The sequence below is a fragment of the Lycorma delicatula genome, chromosome 3 (assembly GCF_047948215.1).
Source record: "Lycorma delicatula isolate Av1 chromosome 3, ASM4794821v1, whole genome shotgun sequence".
Classification (NCBI taxonomy): Eukaryota; Metazoa; Arthropoda; class Insecta; order Hemiptera; family Fulgoridae; genus Lycorma; species Lycorma delicatula.
The window spans coordinates 37,035,321-37,055,241 of NC_134457.1; the positions used below are offsets into that span (position 1 = coordinate 37,035,321).

Below are 19,921 nucleotides of genomic sequence, written 5' to 3' on the forward strand. Positions count from 1 at the left end.
TAAGCTGCCCAAATACCTGACTCGGTTTTGTACCGATTTCCTGTACATTCATCTTCCAAAAATTGTAGTATGTTGATGTTTGGATTGTTTTTTCAGATAAAATCTGTCTCAATCCTGATGCCTGGCTTTTGGATTGAAAGCAATTCAACATTTTCCAAGTGATAAGTTGCTAACCTATCGCCCTAACCTTCGCCCTGGAAGAGCAAGTTAATTGTATAGGGTCTTCTTCCCCTAGCCTTAGAAGACTGAACATCTAACCGCAAGGCAACAGCTGCTAGTTTTGGTCCACCTTGAGTATTTTATTTTCTCAGTACCCACCATATCCAATGAGCATTCCCCAATCTGCCAAATGGGGAGGAGCCCGATGGAGGACAGCAATCCCACATGGGTTCATTTCCTTTGGAATAAAATTAAATAATTCAATATTCTCAACTAGAATAATTTTACTAATGTTATGTAATAAATTATACTAATTTATTAACATTGAAAATATTGTAATAAAATATTGAAATAATGAAAATATTATAATAATATTAATATTGAAAAATAATTTGCATTAAAACAAATTTTGTAATTAACAAGTCATTGTTGTAAATGTAAATAAAAACGAATAACCAGTTTGTCTTTTGCTATTAACAAAGTGAATATATTGATCTATTGATTGGTTCTACTGAGTTAATTAAATACTTTTTTTACCACTATCTTATTCACCATGGCAAGTAATGTGAATCATATTTATACTGACTTTGAAATGTCTGATATGCATTTAATGTACAGTCTTGCACATTGCAATATCCTTGAGGTGAGACCGCTGTATCAGAAACACTTTCCTAATGGAGTGTTACCTTCTCACATAAAGTTTTCATCCATTCATAGATGGCTCAGAGACACAGGAAGCTTTAAACCTGAAAAACATGGTAAATCAGGATGACTGCGTTCAATATCTATACCCAAATTCGAGGAGGGTGTGACAGCAAGTTAAGTTATTTTACCTTTTTTTTATACTCAGTATGTTTGGCTATGGCAATAGCTTATCTGAAAATTTACTAATCATATTTTCTTTACTGATGAAGTCAAATTTACAAGATCAGCCCTTCTTAACACCTACAACATGCACTTAGCTATTGTAGTTTCTTTTATTAATGTTTTATTATCTGATATGATTATTTACATTTAAATAAATTTTAATTGAAAAAAAAGTGTTTAGTAACCAGTATCTGATCATTAAATGAAAAATGTGTAATGCAGATTATTTTTCAATATTAATGTTATCTATTATTATAATACATTCATTTTTTCAATAATATTTTACTGTAATATTTTCAGTATTATTAAATTATTATTTATTAGAAGATAACATTAATGTTGAGATTGTTTCAAGTTATTTAATTTTATTTTGAAGTAGATTAAAAATTGTTTTTTAATTTAGAGTGACTCGCTTCAAGAATTTTCTCCATAACTTTGTTATTTGTGATTGGATATGAATAAATAAGTGTAAATTTCTTTGTCATAAAATATCTAACATTTTGTAATAACATAATATTTAAATAAACTGCAAAGATAAGTTGCAAAGATATTAACAATTAAAATGTTTACATGGCCACCATTTTAAAATGTATTGAGAGATCAGGTTCATTATTTTTACGCAAATAAACCTCTAGATACCCTAATAGTATATAAAATTTCAGCTTGATACGATTAACCATTTCTGAGAAATAAATTTCTGTATTAAAAATTCAAAATGGTGGATAGCTGGTAAACTAAGCGTTTCTAGATACATGTTGAAACATTTTCTTTATTTTGATGTCAGGAACCATCCCCTGAAATCTTGAAAGAGTTTTTATAAACAACCTGTATACTCGTACATACAAAGACAGAAGAAAAAGTATTTATACATATAGTAGAAAGAGATGGTCTATTTTTACTGCAGTTGATCTTAAGTTTAATAACATTAGTTATGGTAAAAATTTATCAACGTTGATGATTAATTCCTTTTTTTGTATAACTTTGTTTCATTGATTATTTATTTGAAGTGTTTTAACTTAATTTTTATGTTACAGAATGTTACCATCTTTGATATCATTAATGAAGATAAAGAGATATTATGTAATGATTGGGGTATTAATTCAGTGTTGTTATCCAACATAGATTGGTCTCCTTTTATATTACTTGAAGTTCATGCTTACCACAGAACAAGGTAACTTGTTTTTAAAAGCTATTTTTTTAATATTATTATTGCTTGCACAATATAATTATTGTTATATTTTATATTGTTTATAAATACAACCATCAGACGCTGTATTAATGTAGCTTCTAAATAGATTATTCGATTTCCCTACCTTTTAAACCACAAAGTGTTGTCAAAGTACAAGGATCAGTTACATAAAAACTAGACTTTTGTCGTCATGCTTGCATACAAATATGAATGGGCTAGTATGAAGGGATATTGTCAGTGGTGATATGAGGTGGGAATGGATGCTCCAGCCAGGGGCATTCAAATCTTTCTGGCCAGTAGCGTCATGTTAGGGATTTCATCATTGGTTGCACAATGTAATATCGTGAAATTTCTCATGTATGAGGCATCAAATCCTTAAAGTTTATGACTATACTGCATTATATTTTGGGATTGTAGGAACAAAAAATGCTGCCTTTTATTCCTGCAGGTAAAAAGGAGAATCAGAGTTGTGATTCGTAGCCATTAGCATTCAGTATGAACTATACAAAATTTGTGGGAAACCTTAAAACATACCTATACAATTCAGATTTATCTCCCCTGCGATTTCTTTGGGCTATTGAAGATGTGGTGCAAGATCGACTCCAGAATGGCAACAAAATAGAGGACTTTTTGCATAATTGTCTTATGACATTTTCTTAAACATTTTATGAAGGAATCCACAAGTACCCCACATGGAAAAAATGTGTAGAACTTCAGGAAGACTACATTGAAAAGTAATAAAAATGTTTTTTATTTCTATTCTCTATTAATGAATGTTAAAATCAGAAATTGGTTTATATTTGACTGATGTAGTAAAAATTTCTGATTTCTTTATATGTTGGTTTTTTACCCCTGATAAAAGACTAAAAATTATAACATCTTACTATTGGGGGTCTTTTGATTGTATATTTATTTTTAAGTTGTTATTATAAATAAAATAACATTATAATATTATTTTCTTTACTAGCCCAATGCAGTAATTAATTTTCTACATCAGCAGTAATTTTGTAATTGAATGCAGCAGTATTTAAAAAAGCTATGATTTGTTAATTAGACTTCAAATTTTTGCCAATTATATTTTGATAATTTTTTTTCATTTCAATATTATAGTGTGTTTTTCTTATTACTTTTGTTATACATGTTTTTATATTTAAATGTAGGTAAATTTTTATCAACTTAACATTTATATTAAATCTGTATTAGAAGTAAAAAATACATCCTAAATTAGTGAGGAAGAAAAGGAAACTGAGGTGACACTTGACAAACATTATTATCAGTTCTCTATAATGAAATGTCTTATCAGGATTAAATGAATAATTATGTCGCTTTGAAATTATTTTTAACAAATTGTGATCAAAAGAAAATCACAGAATTTAAGTTTGTATGTATTATAGAAATTTTGGAATTATATTACATATTTATTGCAAACTATTGTTTTTATGACCAGATAACACAAGAATTAATCTAAATAACATGAAATCTAAACTAAGACTTAATCAGTAATAATTCTATACTAAAAATGTATGATAGTTGTGTAGTAAGTTGTATCTATTTTATCCTAAGAAAGTTAAAGAGAAGAATTTTTATAAAACTATTTATTTTACTTCATAGAGTATTTCATTTTAATTGCTTAAGGTTATTTTATCATAAACTATGCACTATACAAAAGAATGACCTAAACAAAAGTTACTCACATTGGAGAAGGACACCTCATTGTGACCTTGACTTGACCTTATTTCAAGATTAACACAATTTTTTGAAATGGAATGACTTATTTTTGACCCCACTAATGAAAAGAGCAGAAAATTTTACATTGAAATATGTGGTCACACATATGATCTTGGACCTTTTCCTTTTGACCTTAGCCAGTCGTATGGCTAACCATCAGAAATAGTATTATACGAAGATAGTGTTATACGAGTTAATGTTCGAAGGTCATATAATATTCCTGTAATATTTATTTTCCAGCCCATTATAATAAATAATATATAATGGCCTTATATATTATTATATTACATTGTATATATTATTTATTGTAATGGCCAAGGTCATTATATATATTAATATTACATAACTCAATGGTGAGTTATGTTAATTGTATTTAGAGGGTCACCCTTTAATATTGATAGTAAAGAAGGTTCATATTTAGAAGTGATTAATTTTCAAAAAGGAAGTATTTAGCCATAGTATTCAGTTTATTATTATTTTTTTTAATATAAATAGTAATAAACACTTAAATTGAGTAATATTACCAAACTTAGGAGAGATAATTTAGTTCTTACACTGTTTAAAATGTCATAACAGTATTATGTAACACGTTCACACACAGACATGCTCACAAGTATATATATATTTTGGAGGAAAACAGAGATGCTACCAATCTGTTGATCCCTATTGGAGAGTGATAGCATCTCTGCCTTTCGTAACTGAAGATTCTTACCTTGAATACCCGTCAGGCTTGGCATTTTTCACAAGCTGTAAAATTACTCAAAAAAAATAGGATGATGTAATTGGATTAAGCCTATTGTTGCTGAAGATTATAGTATATCTTTGTTTTTATCTTAATATCTAGTGTTTACAAACCTAGTGTTTTACCCTTTTCACCAAATAGAATCATAATTAGATACAATTATAATTCTGTTTTTTTTTCTCATATATATATATATATATATATGAAGATAAGCGTTGAAAGAAATATGACAAAAAAATATATTTTGTATGCTATAAAAATTTCATTAATTTTTCTGCATAATCGCCATTTACAATTACACATTTCTTCTAGTGGTGAACCAGTTTTCCTAAATATCCCTGTTTAATTGCGCAAAGAAGTGAACATTTCAGAGTGCCAAATCTTGTGAATATGGAAGGTGTTGAATAGGTTCAGCAATTTCACAAGAAATGCGCTGGTTGAACAAGTTGTATTTGGCCGAGCATTATCAAGTAGAATTATTGGCTCTGGATTGTCAGAACACAACACACACGTCTCCTAAGGTTTTTAATGCCTATGTATTATATAGAATTTACAGTCAACCCAGTTTCCAGGTAGCCATTTATATTCATGTGTTTGGGATCCCAGGAAACCCTCAAGAGAATCTTTTTCACTTTACTACCATCTGATGCACAAAATTTTATTGCTCATATATTCACAGTATTTCGATTAACAAGTTTTATCATCAGCGGCTTTTAGATGATGATGATGAATGTCACTAGCATTTACTTTTTCCTCTATTAAAAATTCAATCCCTGCACATTGTTTTAGACACATTGATATAGCAGGCTACTTGACTCCATAATAATGGTAACTGACAGAGAATGAAGGGTGTGGGTCGATGAGTTATGGATTATTATTAGTAGGAGAATGAAATTACAAGATGCCAGCACCTGTCACTCAGTACATAATTTTTTGTTCCCATTGTGTTCCATTGTGCATTACCTTTCAGCTGCCCCTCAGATTTTATAATTGAGCAACAGCCTATTATCTCTTGAACTAAGTAAAATAAACTTTCACCACTTTTTATTCTATGCTTAATTGTTAATTGAATGTTTGACTCAAATTCATTTCTTTTGAACACAGATTCTTATTTTGACTCAATACTTACAGCACTTATTTCTTTCCTTAGTTACATAACCTTTTACAATAGAACCATAATTCTGCCTCTTCACTGTACTACAATTATCTTTTCTTCATAGAAAGGAGTGTAATTTATTTGTTAACTTTCTTTTTTTTTAAGCAGGAACATCATTGATTATCTCTACTACCAATAACAGTGCCAATTTAGAAGTATGAGCATTTGTATTTTCTTTTTAAAGCTTATTCTTTTATCAAAATTGACATAGAAATATTATTATTAATCAGCAGACACTTTTTTCACTTTTAGAAGTCTTCAAGGTGAACCACTATTGAAAGCAGCTAAATCATTACTTTGTATTAAACCAGCTCCAGATAATGTTACAATAGCTCAAGCATTAATCCTTGCTTTTGATGCAATGACAAAAAATGTCAGAACGTGTATTGTTGATGATGAACTAAGAACAGCATTTGATTCTGTCACTGGAAAGGTAAGTAAATACTTCTTGACTTATTTTTCAAATTATGTTAACTTAGTGATACAGTATATTAAGCCAAAGATTGTTGTTTATGAATAACATAAACAACTCCAAAACTAAGTGTCCTATTTTAGGATATTCCTGTTTACTGAAAAAGAAAGTTTTTTGGACACTGCAAGTGATGTACTTGATATTGTTGCATTCATTACCTTCTGATAATACAATTTATTATTAGGAGTTTGAATTACTAAATTTTTCATGATGTGTTTCTTAGGCAACTCGTATTTGTAATTGAGCTTTTAGGCATTCACGACTTAAAAAGGGAGGGAGATTTCTTCTAGCTACGTTAGGAAATTATAGTTATATCTTTGATTATGCCCGTCTGATAATTGCAGTATAACGTGTATGATTTGATGTAAGAATTGAACGAGCATTGGTAAATTTTTTTATACATGCATGTGCGTGTACATATGAACATCTAACATCTGGAAAATTTCCATCTGGTTTTTTTGGGTTCCTTAGGTGTCAAAATGTCAGATCCGGTGAAAATCACATTTGCTTAAATTGTACTGATTATAGAACTTTCCCTTATAGAACTATAGCTCTGCTATAAAGCTATCCAGACGGGAAAGTAAAAATGGTAGGCTAAACATTCATACTGAGTCATTCCCCTTCATAATTTGCATAAATTATAAGTTAATTTTTAAGTTTTTCAGTTATCTACAACATGGTATTTCAAATATAATAATGAAAACAGGATAAATGTATATACATATTAGTCATAAATTTTGAGGTCGCAATGAGGTAGGTTTTTTGCATTTGGTACTTTGAGGTAATGAAAATTATTTTTTGAGCAGTGGTGTGTTTGCTATTGTAATAGATAATAATTTTAATTAAGGGATGTATTGTTTAATATTACCATGATTATTACTATACATACTTCCTTCACACATGGGCATAAGCATGTGCACATGCCCACACATACACACACTCTCGCACACACATACACACATACAGAGAGAGAGAGAGATGTGCATAATTATGTAAAAATCAAAAAAAGAATTTGTTTTACCTGATATATTTGACAAAACTTATTCTTGCTCTCTCTCTCTCTCTCTCTCTCCTCTCTCTCTCTCTCTCTCTCTCTCTCTCTCTTCTCTCTCTCTCTCTCTCTCTCTCTCTCTCTCTCTCTCTCCTCTCTCTCCTCTCTCTCTCTCTCTCTCTCTCTCTCTCTCTCCTCTCTCTCTCTCTCTCTCTCTCTCTCTCTCTCTCTCTCTCTCTCTCTCTCTCTCTCTCTCTCCTTCTTCTCCTCTCTCTTCTCTCTCTCTCTCTCTCTCTCTCTCTCTCTCTCTCTCTCTCTCTCTCTCTCTCTCTCTCTCTCTCTCTCTCTCTCTCTCTCTCTCTCTCTCTCTCTCTCTCTCTCTCTCTCTCTCTCTCTCTCTCTCTCTCTCTCTCTCTCTCTCTCTCTCTCACTCTCTCTCTCTCTCTCTCTCTCTCTCTCTCTCTCTCTCTCTCTCTCTCACTCTCTCTCTCTCTCTCTCTCTCTCTCTCTCTCTCTCTCTCTCTCTCTCTCTCTCTCTCTCTGTGTGTGTGTGTGTGTGTGTGCGCGCGCGCGCGCGCGCGCGCGTGGTGCGTATTACAAAAAAAGGGTGCTATCAGAGCTAATCTCCATTGTTGTTTTCACAAATATAAATTACTTTCATCACTCATTTTATATTGAGTTCAATAAACTGAGCTCCACAATAAAATTCGATTAATAAAGTGAAAATTAAAATTAAGTAAACCAAACTGAAATGTGAAAGCAGTGCCAAAAGTAACTTTATGATATTAGCAGTAAGAACTATTTGCAAAGACACTGAACATCACTGTCTGATGACTGTTGAAAAGGTACTTCCATTCCATTATATCAGCATGATCTATATTTGTCTTTTCAGATTTTTTGTTCATTAGGGACAGTTGCACTGAAATATAGGGAAGGTAAAGTACAATTTGTTCAAGAATAAGATAATAAGATAACAGAAAAAATATAGAAAGGCAAATTTTGATTCAGAATGGAATGATTTATTACTATTGCTTCATAGAGGAGCAATTCATGAATCAAATACACTTGGAAGTAGAGTAACTATGTAATGAGAAAAAACAGAAATGATAAAGATTTACCAATGACATAGTCCTTGTAGCAGAAACAAAAAATGACTTTGAATAAATTCTGAATGTTGTGGTTTTATTACTAGGAGAAGATTCAGTTTGAAAAGAAGATAAGAATAAAACAAAGGTAATGAAATGTAACATAAAGGAAGATAAGTATGAGTTAAATGTTAAGATAAGGGAGCATAATTTACCAAAAGTTGTCAAATTTTATTTTTGATGATCTAAAATTATTATGGATGGATGAAATGAAATAGATATAAAAACCACAATAACTCAAACAAGAAGAGGTTTTATGGAGAAAAAGATCTGCTAATATCGAATATAATAGAAAAATTAGAAAGATATATTTTTAAATATTTGTCTGGAGTCTAGAAATTAATGTTATCCAAACACAGACAAAAAGCAAAAAGGAAAAAAAGAATAGATTTGTTTGAAATATGTTGTTACAATGTAGAAAATTAGATGAATTGATAAATATAAAATGAAAAAGTTTTAAAATACATACGAGAGCAAAGAAATTTATGAGTGAGTGGATTTTATAAAGAGAATGAACTAGGGTGCTTGATTTATGTATTAAAGTCATCCAGGTTTATTTAGTTTGATGACAGTGGTTTGTTAAAGGATAAATTATAGAGGAAGATGATATTGGAATGTGTATAATATAACTGAGGATGTAGGTCAAGTGTATTAATGCCTTTCATCCTACTTGATGTAAGATGTCAAATGACCTATTTCCTACGTAGATGTGGGATATGGAATTTAAAAGATTTGCACAGAACTGAAGATAAAGACAGTAAGAAAAAAACTTGTCTCATTTTAATTTAAATAGTTCTGGTTATTTGGTGTTGATAAATAATATAAAATCAACATAGGAAATAAAAACCATTGATCAAAGTGCGAGGTGTGTGAGAAAAGATTGGTAACACTGTGAGCGATCTGGCAACGCTGTGTCTACCGGTCTGTGCTAGACCGGTTTGTTCATCCCTTCCACATGCTCATTACAAGTTTCAACTCGTTCAGCCAGCACATTATTTTTGACAGCGCCATCAGTGAAGTTTTGTTTTTGTTGAGTGTTATGAAAATGGAGCATCGGAATTTAGAGCAACGTTGTGCAATCAAGTTTTGTGTTAAACTTGGGGAATCCACAAGAGTGACCTTTGAAAAGTTGAAATAGGCCTATGGGGAAGATTACTTATCAAGAGTACAAGTTTTCCGCTGGCACAAATCATTTTTGGGAGGCTGAGAACACGTTGAAGATCAGGGAGACCTTTAACTTCAAAATCTGACAAAAATTTTGAGCATGTGAGGGTTCTTGTGACAGATCAGACCGTCGTTTAACAATAAGGATGATGAGTGAACAGTTAAATTAAACACTTTCACTGTACATCAAATTTTGACAGACGATTTGGACATGCGAAATGTTTGCACGAAATTGGTGCCAAAAAACCTCACAACGGAACAGAAGGACAATCGAAGAAACGTGTGCATTGATCTTCTTAAGAGGATTGGCAGTGACCAAGAATTCGTCAATCGTGTGATCACAGGTGACGAATCCTGGATATTTGAGTATGATCCTGAAACAAAGCGGCAAAGTGAAGAGTGGCACACTCCGTCATCTCCTCGACCGAAAAAAAGTCAAATGAGCAAATTAAAGATCAAAACCATGCTGATTTGCTTTTTTGACAGTAGGGGTATCGTGCATAAAGAATTTGTTCCTCCAGGACAAACTGTCAACCAGGTGTTTTACAGAGGTGTCCTTGAAAGGCTCAGGAAAATAGTGATTCGCGTGAGACCAGACATTGCAGACAAGTGGATGCTTCATCATGACAATGCCCCGTGTCACATGGCCATTTCCATCAGGGAATTTTTGACCTTAAAACGCATTTCTATGGTTCCTCACCCCCACTACTCACCTGATTTGAGTCCTTGTGACTTTTCCTTTTCCCAAAATTGAAACATGTCTTAAAAGAACATCATTTTGGAACTCTGGAGAACATTCAAAAGACTGATCGATCAGTTAAAAGCCCTACCAGTTGAAGCCTTCCAGCGTTGCTTCCAGGAGTGGGGACAATGACATCGCTGGTGTATAGCTGCCCAAGGGAACTATTTTGAAGAGGATAATATTGTTGTTTGAAAAATAAAAACTTTGGTAAGTAAAAAGTCAGTCTCATTACTTTTCTCACACACCTCGTATGCTTCAGTTTGTGCATTCCGTTCACTTAATTATAATTTAAGATGTTATTTTGTTTATTGTATTTATTTATATGTATTTGGTGGTTCATCTATAATAGCTCTGATTGGACAGTTAGGTTGTACTTGTTAAGAGTAAATAAATAAACTGATATTGGTAATCAATATTATGCAGTGGATATTAGATTTAAACTATAGTTTTGTAATTGGTACAGAGATAAATAATGGAAAGAGTGTGAATGTGAAAGTTAAATGAAAAAATTGAAAATGAAAAAAAAATTGCTATTCTCTTCTTACAAAATAAATCTTTTACAAAAAAAAAAATATATATAGATAAATTAAAACATTTTAAAAAGTAATAACCTTGATTTAGATAAAACTATACTAAAAGATAAAAAATAATAACTTTATAATTCTTTTTTAAAAGTTGGTTTCCACAAGTTGACACCTAATTTAAAATGCTCCAACAACTAACTTTTAATCTTGTACTAACTTAGTCAGAATATAAAGAATTGAAGAACACATTCTTTCTCTTTTTTACCTTTTAATGATTTTTTTTAACTCAGTTTATTTTTGTTTTAAGCTGTTTATTATTTTTATATAAAATATGAATATTTGAGCACGATAAAAAAATGCTGTCCATAAAAAAAAATTTCAAAGGCAAGAAAATATGTCTTAATAAATATAAGAAAAGAAATACAGGTAATAATAAAAAACTAGTATGAAATATGAGCTAAGACTCCTCTGGGATATGGGAAATTAATTTTTGAATCTTAAGTTTTCTTACCAATTTTCTTGAATTTTTATGGAAAATATTTTGACTCAGCTTGATTTTACACCACATATATTATGCTTTGATAGTCCAATATAAACAATGCTGAGTAGAAAAATAGTTTGTTTTTCTGTAGACAACATTTTTAGTTTATTAAAAATCCTGTTAAAAAAAAAATTGCGATTGCATGGATCATCGTGGGATCTTCCTCTATAAAATAAAAAAGGATCATTATGATTGGTCTATTTGGTAAAGAGTAATGCTTGAGCATACATTAAAAAAAATGACTTTGACTATATGATTGAAAATTAGTAATCACGTAATATTACTGATGTGAAGCAGTGTATGGTTCTGCAGAATTGCATTTAATTCAAAGGAGTGAAATTATTAATTTAGAAGCTTTTTTCAATTTTTATTTTTTGGAAGAGACTCAATCTATGCTTTATAATCCTAAGTTCAATTAACATTTTTTTAAATTTCCATTTTTAACTGTTAAAAATAGGAAATAAATGCTAGCTTTTTTCTGGACAGAGCTAATGTGAGTTATCATAATTTGATGATTAAGTTTTAATACTGTTTACAAATACTTATTTGTATTTTTAAAAAAAAAACTTTTTTTTTAGTTAATGAAAAAGAAGAACAAAACGAATGAAGAAATATGTGTTCTTGGCAATTTGTTGCATTGTAGTGTACGTTTTGATGTGTACAGTGCAAGGAAAAATACTGAGGTAAAATTTTCATTTATTAATAAAATGTTTGCATATTAAAAAAAATAATAAAAAAATAAACATAAAATAATGAATAAAAATTTTTTCAATTTTTAATTATTTTAAGTATCTTTGCCATGAAATGAATTGCATAGGGAAGGTATATTTTCACCTGCTTCTAGATGTGATACGTAAATTTTAGAAGGTAACATAAAACTAAATTTTGTGTTCATATTTGCAAAATTTATGTAAAACAGATTTTCAAAAACTCTTCAGGTAGAGTTAAAATAGTGTTATAATTTGAAGCTCTAATTAATGGATATTTCCTTTCATTTCTTCCAAAGTAAAGTTGTCTAAAATAGGAAGGTAAAATAAATCTTGTTTTTATTTTTTTAAAAGGAATGTCTTATAAAACGGCACATTGCATCAATAAAAAGTAAAAAACAAAAATAACTAAATTTTGCAACTACTCTCAGCAGGTCTCAATTTAGCAAAAAGAGGTTCATATTCGCATCATGCAGGGCTGCTGGATTGTGCTGATAGAGACTCTTGACTCTTTATACTCTTTTTCTGTTTAGCCTCCGAAACCACCGTAAGGTATTCCTTCAGAAGATGAATGATGATGATATGTATGAATTGTAAATGAATGTAGTCTTGTATAGTATCAGTTTGACCATTCCTGAGGTGTGTGGTTAATTGAAACCCAACCACCAAAGAACACTAGTATCCATGATCTAGTATTCAAATCCGTATAAAAGTAACTGCCTTTACTAGAATTTGAACCGTAGAAATCTCAACTTCGAAAACAGCTGATTTGTGATGACGAGATCATCACTAGACCAACCAGGTGGGTTTTTGATTCTTTATGTTGGCTGTAATTGAGAGCGTGTTACAACCCATTCACCAAGGCTAAGACATCACAGAAGTCTTCAAAACCCTAACTTAAAAAAAAAAAACACAAGGACATGTTCCATCCATATGATGTTGATATTCCTTTGATCATCTTGTATCACAAATATGCTATTGAAGATCAAATTGGCAATACATACTGTTATCAGGAAATTTTTATTTTTTTTTGTGGTACTGTTTGCTAGTAAAAATTTTGAAAATCATTGTACTTGATGTTTGATAAAAGAATAGCAGAGCTTTGAAAATCATGCAACTGAGAACATCATGACAATCCCATCTCTCATTCCTCTCATTTAATTCAAAACTTATGATTACTCGAGATCACGAAACATTGTACTCTTCTATTATTATTTGTGTAATTTCTGGGGTTTTTCAAGCTGAAATATCAGAGTTGATAGGTCATTAAACAATATAATTATAGCACAGCTGTATGCCTCTTTAAAAAGATTCTCAGAAATGTTAGAACAATTGGAAAAGTATTGAGGTAAATTTATTAAATTATACAAGAATCATACATTGAAGGAGAAGATAGCTATGACCAAATATGTGAGATTTTTGTTTTAATTTCCTAAACTTGGATGATTTTTTAATGGACCTTGCTTGTTCTGAAAAAATTCTATAACTAAAATTCCTGGTAACTTCTGGTTATTTATAAAACTTATTTGGCTATTAAAAAATTTAGGTTATTTTATAAAACTTTTGTTTACATTTGATAGCAATTTCTTTTTTTTATTTATATTTCTTTGTTTTAAATACAATAAGTTGTTTATTTAAGATAAATTCTATTAAATAAAATAAAGTTTTGTACTATTGTTTTACAGAAAATGAGTTTTTAGTCTCATGTACTGTTTACAGTTTGAAGTGAAAGGTGTTAGATTTATAAAAGTGCAGTGGAATTTCAGTCAAATAAGAGTTAACTATGGATAAAAAAGTATAACGTTGATGCTGGATTGTATCTTTAAGTTATCACGTATATTTTAGTATTTTAAATTACTTAAGTCTATTTGTTTTGATTTTAAGTTCAGAGAAAAACTGGATAAAATTATATAGTACACTATCCTCTGATTTATGTTTTTATCCTATTATATTCTGTTTACTGTTATTTCAGTAAGCTTCTTTCAATACTTTCAAAGGATCCATACCATTCCCACTTCTTATAACTTATTTCATACTAAATGTTTCTTTTCTCAGATGGATATGTTAAGTATAGCAATAACAACTACATATCTTTGATTTGTAACGTATAAAAAATTTTTAGTACCTATTGCATATTTTTCATAATCTGTAAAATATTTATGGTTGTTTAATTATTTTAACATGATTTCAGAGTGCATTAATAAAATATACAGTTAAAGATTTGACACCAAAGCTTGATGCAACTACTGGTTTACCTACAGATCTGCTAGATTCATTTGATGCTCAAATCATAGATTCTGCTTTGTTATTGTCAAATCAAGATTTATTGATAGAAAAACTAGACAATGCTTTAAAATATATTAAAAATTCTTTAATTAGAAAGGTATTGTTTAATTTTACTTTAAATTAGTTTATTTAATAGTTATAAAAGTAACTCAGTGTTATGATTTTGATTGAATCTTTTTATATTTTTAAACTGATTTTTAGTTCATAATATTACTATTATAATTTTTAATTCCTTGTTCAAAGTAAAAAAAGTATTGTGATCGTGAAAAATTTTGATTTCCAGATTTCAACAGAATTATCCATTTTGACTATCCGTGAATCCATTTTGATTAGTTTTGGCGTGATGTCTGTACATTTGTATGTATCTTGCATAACTTGAAAATGATCAGCTGTAGGATGTTGAAATTATGGATTTACGATTGTTGTAACATCTAGTTGTGCACCTTCCCTTTTGATTGCAATCAATTGAACCAAAACTTTCCAAAAAAGCCTAAAATCCAATTTTTTTGTGGATTTTGGGCTTTTTCTTAACTGCTAAGCTCTCATTGAGAGCTTTTCAGGGATATATCATAAGTGGTACTTATTTTCATTGGTTCCAGAGTTATAGCAAAATAAAATTTTAATTAATGAAATGTTTGGATCCTAGGGGAAGGCTCATCGGTTTGAATCAGACTTCTTTTTTTTTTAATTGATTTATTAATAATTATTAACCTCTCATTGTAAGAAAAAATTTACGATAAACATTCAATAAAAAAAAAATCACAAGTTTTTAATGAAATAAAATTATAGGCGTAAAAGGAAGTCATGTGTTGTCCGCATCAGATTTTTTTTTAAATTGGCTTAGTAATTTTTCCATTCAATTAAATTACAGAAGAAAGCTTATTGTTTAAAAAAAAAAATATTAATATGTATAGTATGCATACGTTATGCAGGTGGAAAAAGGAAAAGTGCAGAGGTCGGGATAGTTGGAATCAGAAAATTGAGTCATGGGAGATTGTATTGAATTCTAATAAAAGTAAAACATTGGCCATAACTATAAAGGAGAAGGATTCTGAGTGGAGATGAGTCGAAACAGTGAATACTTGTGTGCAAGTGAATGACTTGAAACATTAAAAATCTGTGTGTCCATGAAATAACTGGAATATAATCATTGTTACTGTGCTGTTGTAAATATCTTTTCTCCTTTCACTATTCCATTACAATGCACACCAAAGGAAAAATTCATATTTATTTTGTAAGTGTATTGTGTATCCTAGAATATGTGTAAACATAAGTTTGTGGTAGATGTTGTAAAAGTTGCATAGGCTGCTGTCTAACAGGTTTTTTGTAATATATAGATTATAGATGTCTACTCTTTTCCTCTCCAATGTTCTAACAGTTCGGTAGACCTGCCTGTAAGTTCAACTACTTGAGATGCAAGGTAGTTGAGTTGAAAAGGATTATACTTAAAAACTAAGATATTGGATGACAGTATTTTTAGGGAAACTTAACTTTGCGTTCGATGTGAATACATATCAACAGAGGATCTATACGCCATCTATTATTCAAAATTTATTATCGGTTTATTATTCTTCATACATTGCTGTTTACGCCAACATCATGCCTAAATGTGGAGTTTGTAATAAAAATATAACCACTAAACATAGTAAAATAGCTTGCACTGACTGCGAGACATTATTTCATGCAAGTTGTAAAAATATGAGCAAAGATGACATTGAATTGTTGATATTCAATAATGAAATTTGGAGATGTGAACATTGCGCCTTAAGCAAAAGAAAAGATCTTCAACTAGAAACTGCTGTACAAAGAAACAACTTTACACTTGATGACGTGATGTCTGCTATAAATGAATTAAAGAAAGCCCAGAAACGTATGATAAGTGATATGAATGAATCGTCAGACCTCCTACACAAAAAGATTGATGATAACTCAAAAATAATTGCTGACCAGACACTAAAATTAGAAGAGTATGTTCAAAAAATTGAGAATTTGACAGCTAAAAACCATAATCTCCATTAACAAGTTAAACAGCTTGAGTTCAGACTTGAGGATGCAGAGCAATATAGTCATAAAAGTGTGATAGAAATTCATGGTATCCCCAAAAAAGATGATGAAGATGTTGTTGATACAATTAAAAAAGTGGGAGACGTAATTGGTTTCCAAATTACAGTTGAGATGATTGATGCTTGTCACAGATTGCCAGGGAAAAATAATATGTCCGACGGAATCATTGTCAAGTTTGTCAGAAGGCGGAATAAGGAAAATTTCATGAAAAAGAAACGAGATAAAAAATTTATCACTACATTAAACATGGGATTTACAACTGATACTCCGGTGTACATAAATGAGTCGCTCTGTCCACCAAGGAGACTGCTATATGCCTCGCTCGGCAGGCAAAAAAGTCTAAAGGTTACAAGTACATGTGGCTACAGGATTGGAAAATACTTATGCGGAAGAATGAAAAAGACAAAGTTGTGCAGATTAGGAATGAAGAGGACTTAAAAAAATTACCGTAAGCATACTTATATTTATGTTAAAATAAATTTTTATTTCTAATGATCTCTAGTGATTTTAATAAATTAATGAACTGTGAATTTAAAATTCTGCACCAAAACATTAGTAGTCTGCGAAAGAACTTTGATGAATTGTTAGTTAATTTATATAAATTTGAAAACATGCCAGATATAATTGTTTTATCGGAAATTTGGATAATGTCAAATGAAGTATCTTTATATGAAATAAAAAATTATGATATGATAGCTAATTGCAATGAAGGTTATAGATCAGGTGGAATTATTGTTTATATCAATTCTAAATTGAACTACCGAAGGGTTTCTTTATCTCTGTCTGCATGTGATCCAGTTCTTTTGACCTAGTGCACAATAGTATTGTATACAATACTTATAGATTACATAGTAAGGATAAGAGGCACTTCTTAAATGAATTTAATGATGTGCTGTCTAAAATTAATTCTAATAACTGCATAATAATTGGTGACTTTTAACTTAAACCTACTTTCCGAATCCCACTTAATAGATGAATATAAAACTATTTATAACTGCCATGGATTTGAATCATTAGTCAATGAACCCGCACGACTTACAAGTGGAACATGCATTGATCACTTATTGTCAAGAATAGAAAATAAAAATAATTATGAAATAGTTTCAACTGTGTCATTTGCAGATAACAGATCATAGTCTTATAGGCGTCGGAATATCGCATATCTCTAATGTGACGCATTCCAATACTATTAAAAATGAGAATAATATGAATGATATTAAAATTGATTATCATAAATTCATTTCCTTTATCGCTAAAGTAGACTGGCGGGATGTTTATATACATAACGATGCGTCAGCAGCTTTTGATATTTTCATAAGAATATTTACTGAAATTATAAACGAATCTAAAACTCATTAGTCATACAGGGTAAGCAATTCAAAAAATTAAAACCATGGATAACAGATAAACTGTGTGAAATGATATCAATATGCAATTCATTATACAAAAAAACAATAGCACACCCCAATAATGTACATTTAATTAAACATTATAAAACATATAGGAATAAACTTAAAATTAAGATTACATTGGCTAAACAAAAATACTACGATAACATGTTTGACAAATGTAAAGGAAACTCTAAAAAGGAGTGCGAAGTAATTAATTCCTTAACAGGTCAAAAAAGAAAAGATAAAGTTATTGAACTAAATAATGGAAATAATAAAAATATCTCTGAACCATTTCAAATAGCTAACATATTTAACAATTATTTCATAAATGTTCTAAGTGACTTACGTAAACAATTAAATGATACAAATAATGATGTGGCAAATATGAAATGTGAAGAGTCATTAATGTTCATTGAGCCTGTCCTTAATGCTGAGATTGAAAATATTATCAAAAATCTCAAAAAACAATAAATCCCCTGGTATTGATGGATAAGCTCAAAAATTGTTAAATTAGCGGTAGATCATATATCACATGTCTTAACCTTTCTTGTAAATATAAGCCTCCAATCTGGAAAATTCCCGGACGCTTTAAAAAAAGCAGTAGTAATACCTGTCTTTAAAAAAGCAGATAAAAACTCTGTTACTCAATATAGACCAATATCTCTACTCTCTATCTTCTCTAAAATCTATGAGAAATGTATGAAGAACAGATTAATATCGTACCTCAATAAAACTTCTTTTTTTAGTAAAAACCAATATGGATTCATGGCTGGGGGCAATACTGAAAAGGCACTCTTAAATTTTACTACCCAAGTATTTCAGGGCATAAATGATAAGAAATGTGTGAGCGGACTATTTTTAGACATAACAAAAGTTTTTGATTGTGTAGACCACAATGTCCTTCTACGCATTCTGTGGTTGAGTGGTATTAGAGGTGTTTCATTTTATTGGTTTGAGAGCTATCTGATCAACAGGCGACAGTGCGTGAGAATAAAAGGGTGTTTAAGTAACTTTGCTGGGGTACAATATGGAGTCCCACAAGGAATCCGTATTGGGAGCCATACTATTCATAATATATGTAAATAGAGTGTCTGTTCGGCCCCGCTTAAAGGTAATGTATATGCGTTTGCAGATGATACTGCCTTATGTTATGTCTGTAACACCTGGATAGAAGTGGCTGAGGACATGCAATCAGATTTGGACGCACTGCGGTTATGCTTTTCATTATATGATCTTGAGCGTTGAAAAAACTTTGTATATCAACTTCTGCTTAAAGGGGAAAATAAAATTGCTACTTACAATAAAATATAAATGTAAAAAATGTGAGATAAATGTTAAGAATGTAGTGAGATCGAACAACGTGATATTTGTAAATAAAGTATTTAAAAAAAATACACACTACTTAAAGCTACTTGTGTTAGATAGTGGTCTAACCTGGAAGAATCATATTGCGCTATTAAAGCAAAAACTTTTAAGCTATCTTAGGATATTTTATTTTTTAAACAAACTATCCCCAAAAATAACCATGAGAAAACTTTATTTTGCTATTGCGCATAGTCGACTAGACTTACGGCATCAGCTGTTGGGGAGGAACTTATGTTACAAATTTAGATCTCGTAATCAAAATCCAAAAAAGATTCGTTAGAATGATAAGTAAAAAAAGAACTACGGATCATTCTTTGCCAATATTTAGGGAATTGTCTATATTACCGCTATGTTATTTATATGTTTATAAAGTAATGAAAATTTTCTTTATCAGAAGTGGTCATAGAGATAGTATGATAACCAAGTACGAACTTAGAAGTAAAAGGAATGTATATGTCCCCAGAGCAAATAAAACGAGTTATATGAAGTTCTTTTCAAGTACTGCTCCTAGATTGTATAACATACTTCCTAATCATATAAAGACTAGTAGGAACCTAACACTTTCTTAAAGCTACTAAGACGATGGCTAATTAATATTGATGATGCTGAAAGTATGTTCCATGTAATTACATGATTTATGATTACATATATAATTAATTATAATGCTTTATATTATTGGTCTTAACAT

General features: G+C 30.3%; 1 protein-coding gene across 1 annotated transcript in view; it reads left to right on the top strand.

The window, feature by feature from the left end:
• The window catches only part of LOC142321110 (uncharacterized), a 103,827-nt gene that overhangs the window by 45,102 nt on the left and 38,804 nt on the right, over nt 1-19,921 (top strand). The window contains exons 8-11 of the mRNA XM_075359103.1: nt 2,061-2,197; nt 6,094-6,274; nt 11,999-12,103; nt 14,319-14,510. Of these exons, the coding sequence (XP_075215218.1) occupies nt 2,061-2,197; nt 6,094-6,274; nt 11,999-12,103; nt 14,319-14,510 (615 nt within the window). The remainder of the gene's footprint in view (nt 1-2,060; nt 2,198-6,093; nt 6,275-11,998; nt 12,104-14,318; nt 14,511-19,921) is intronic.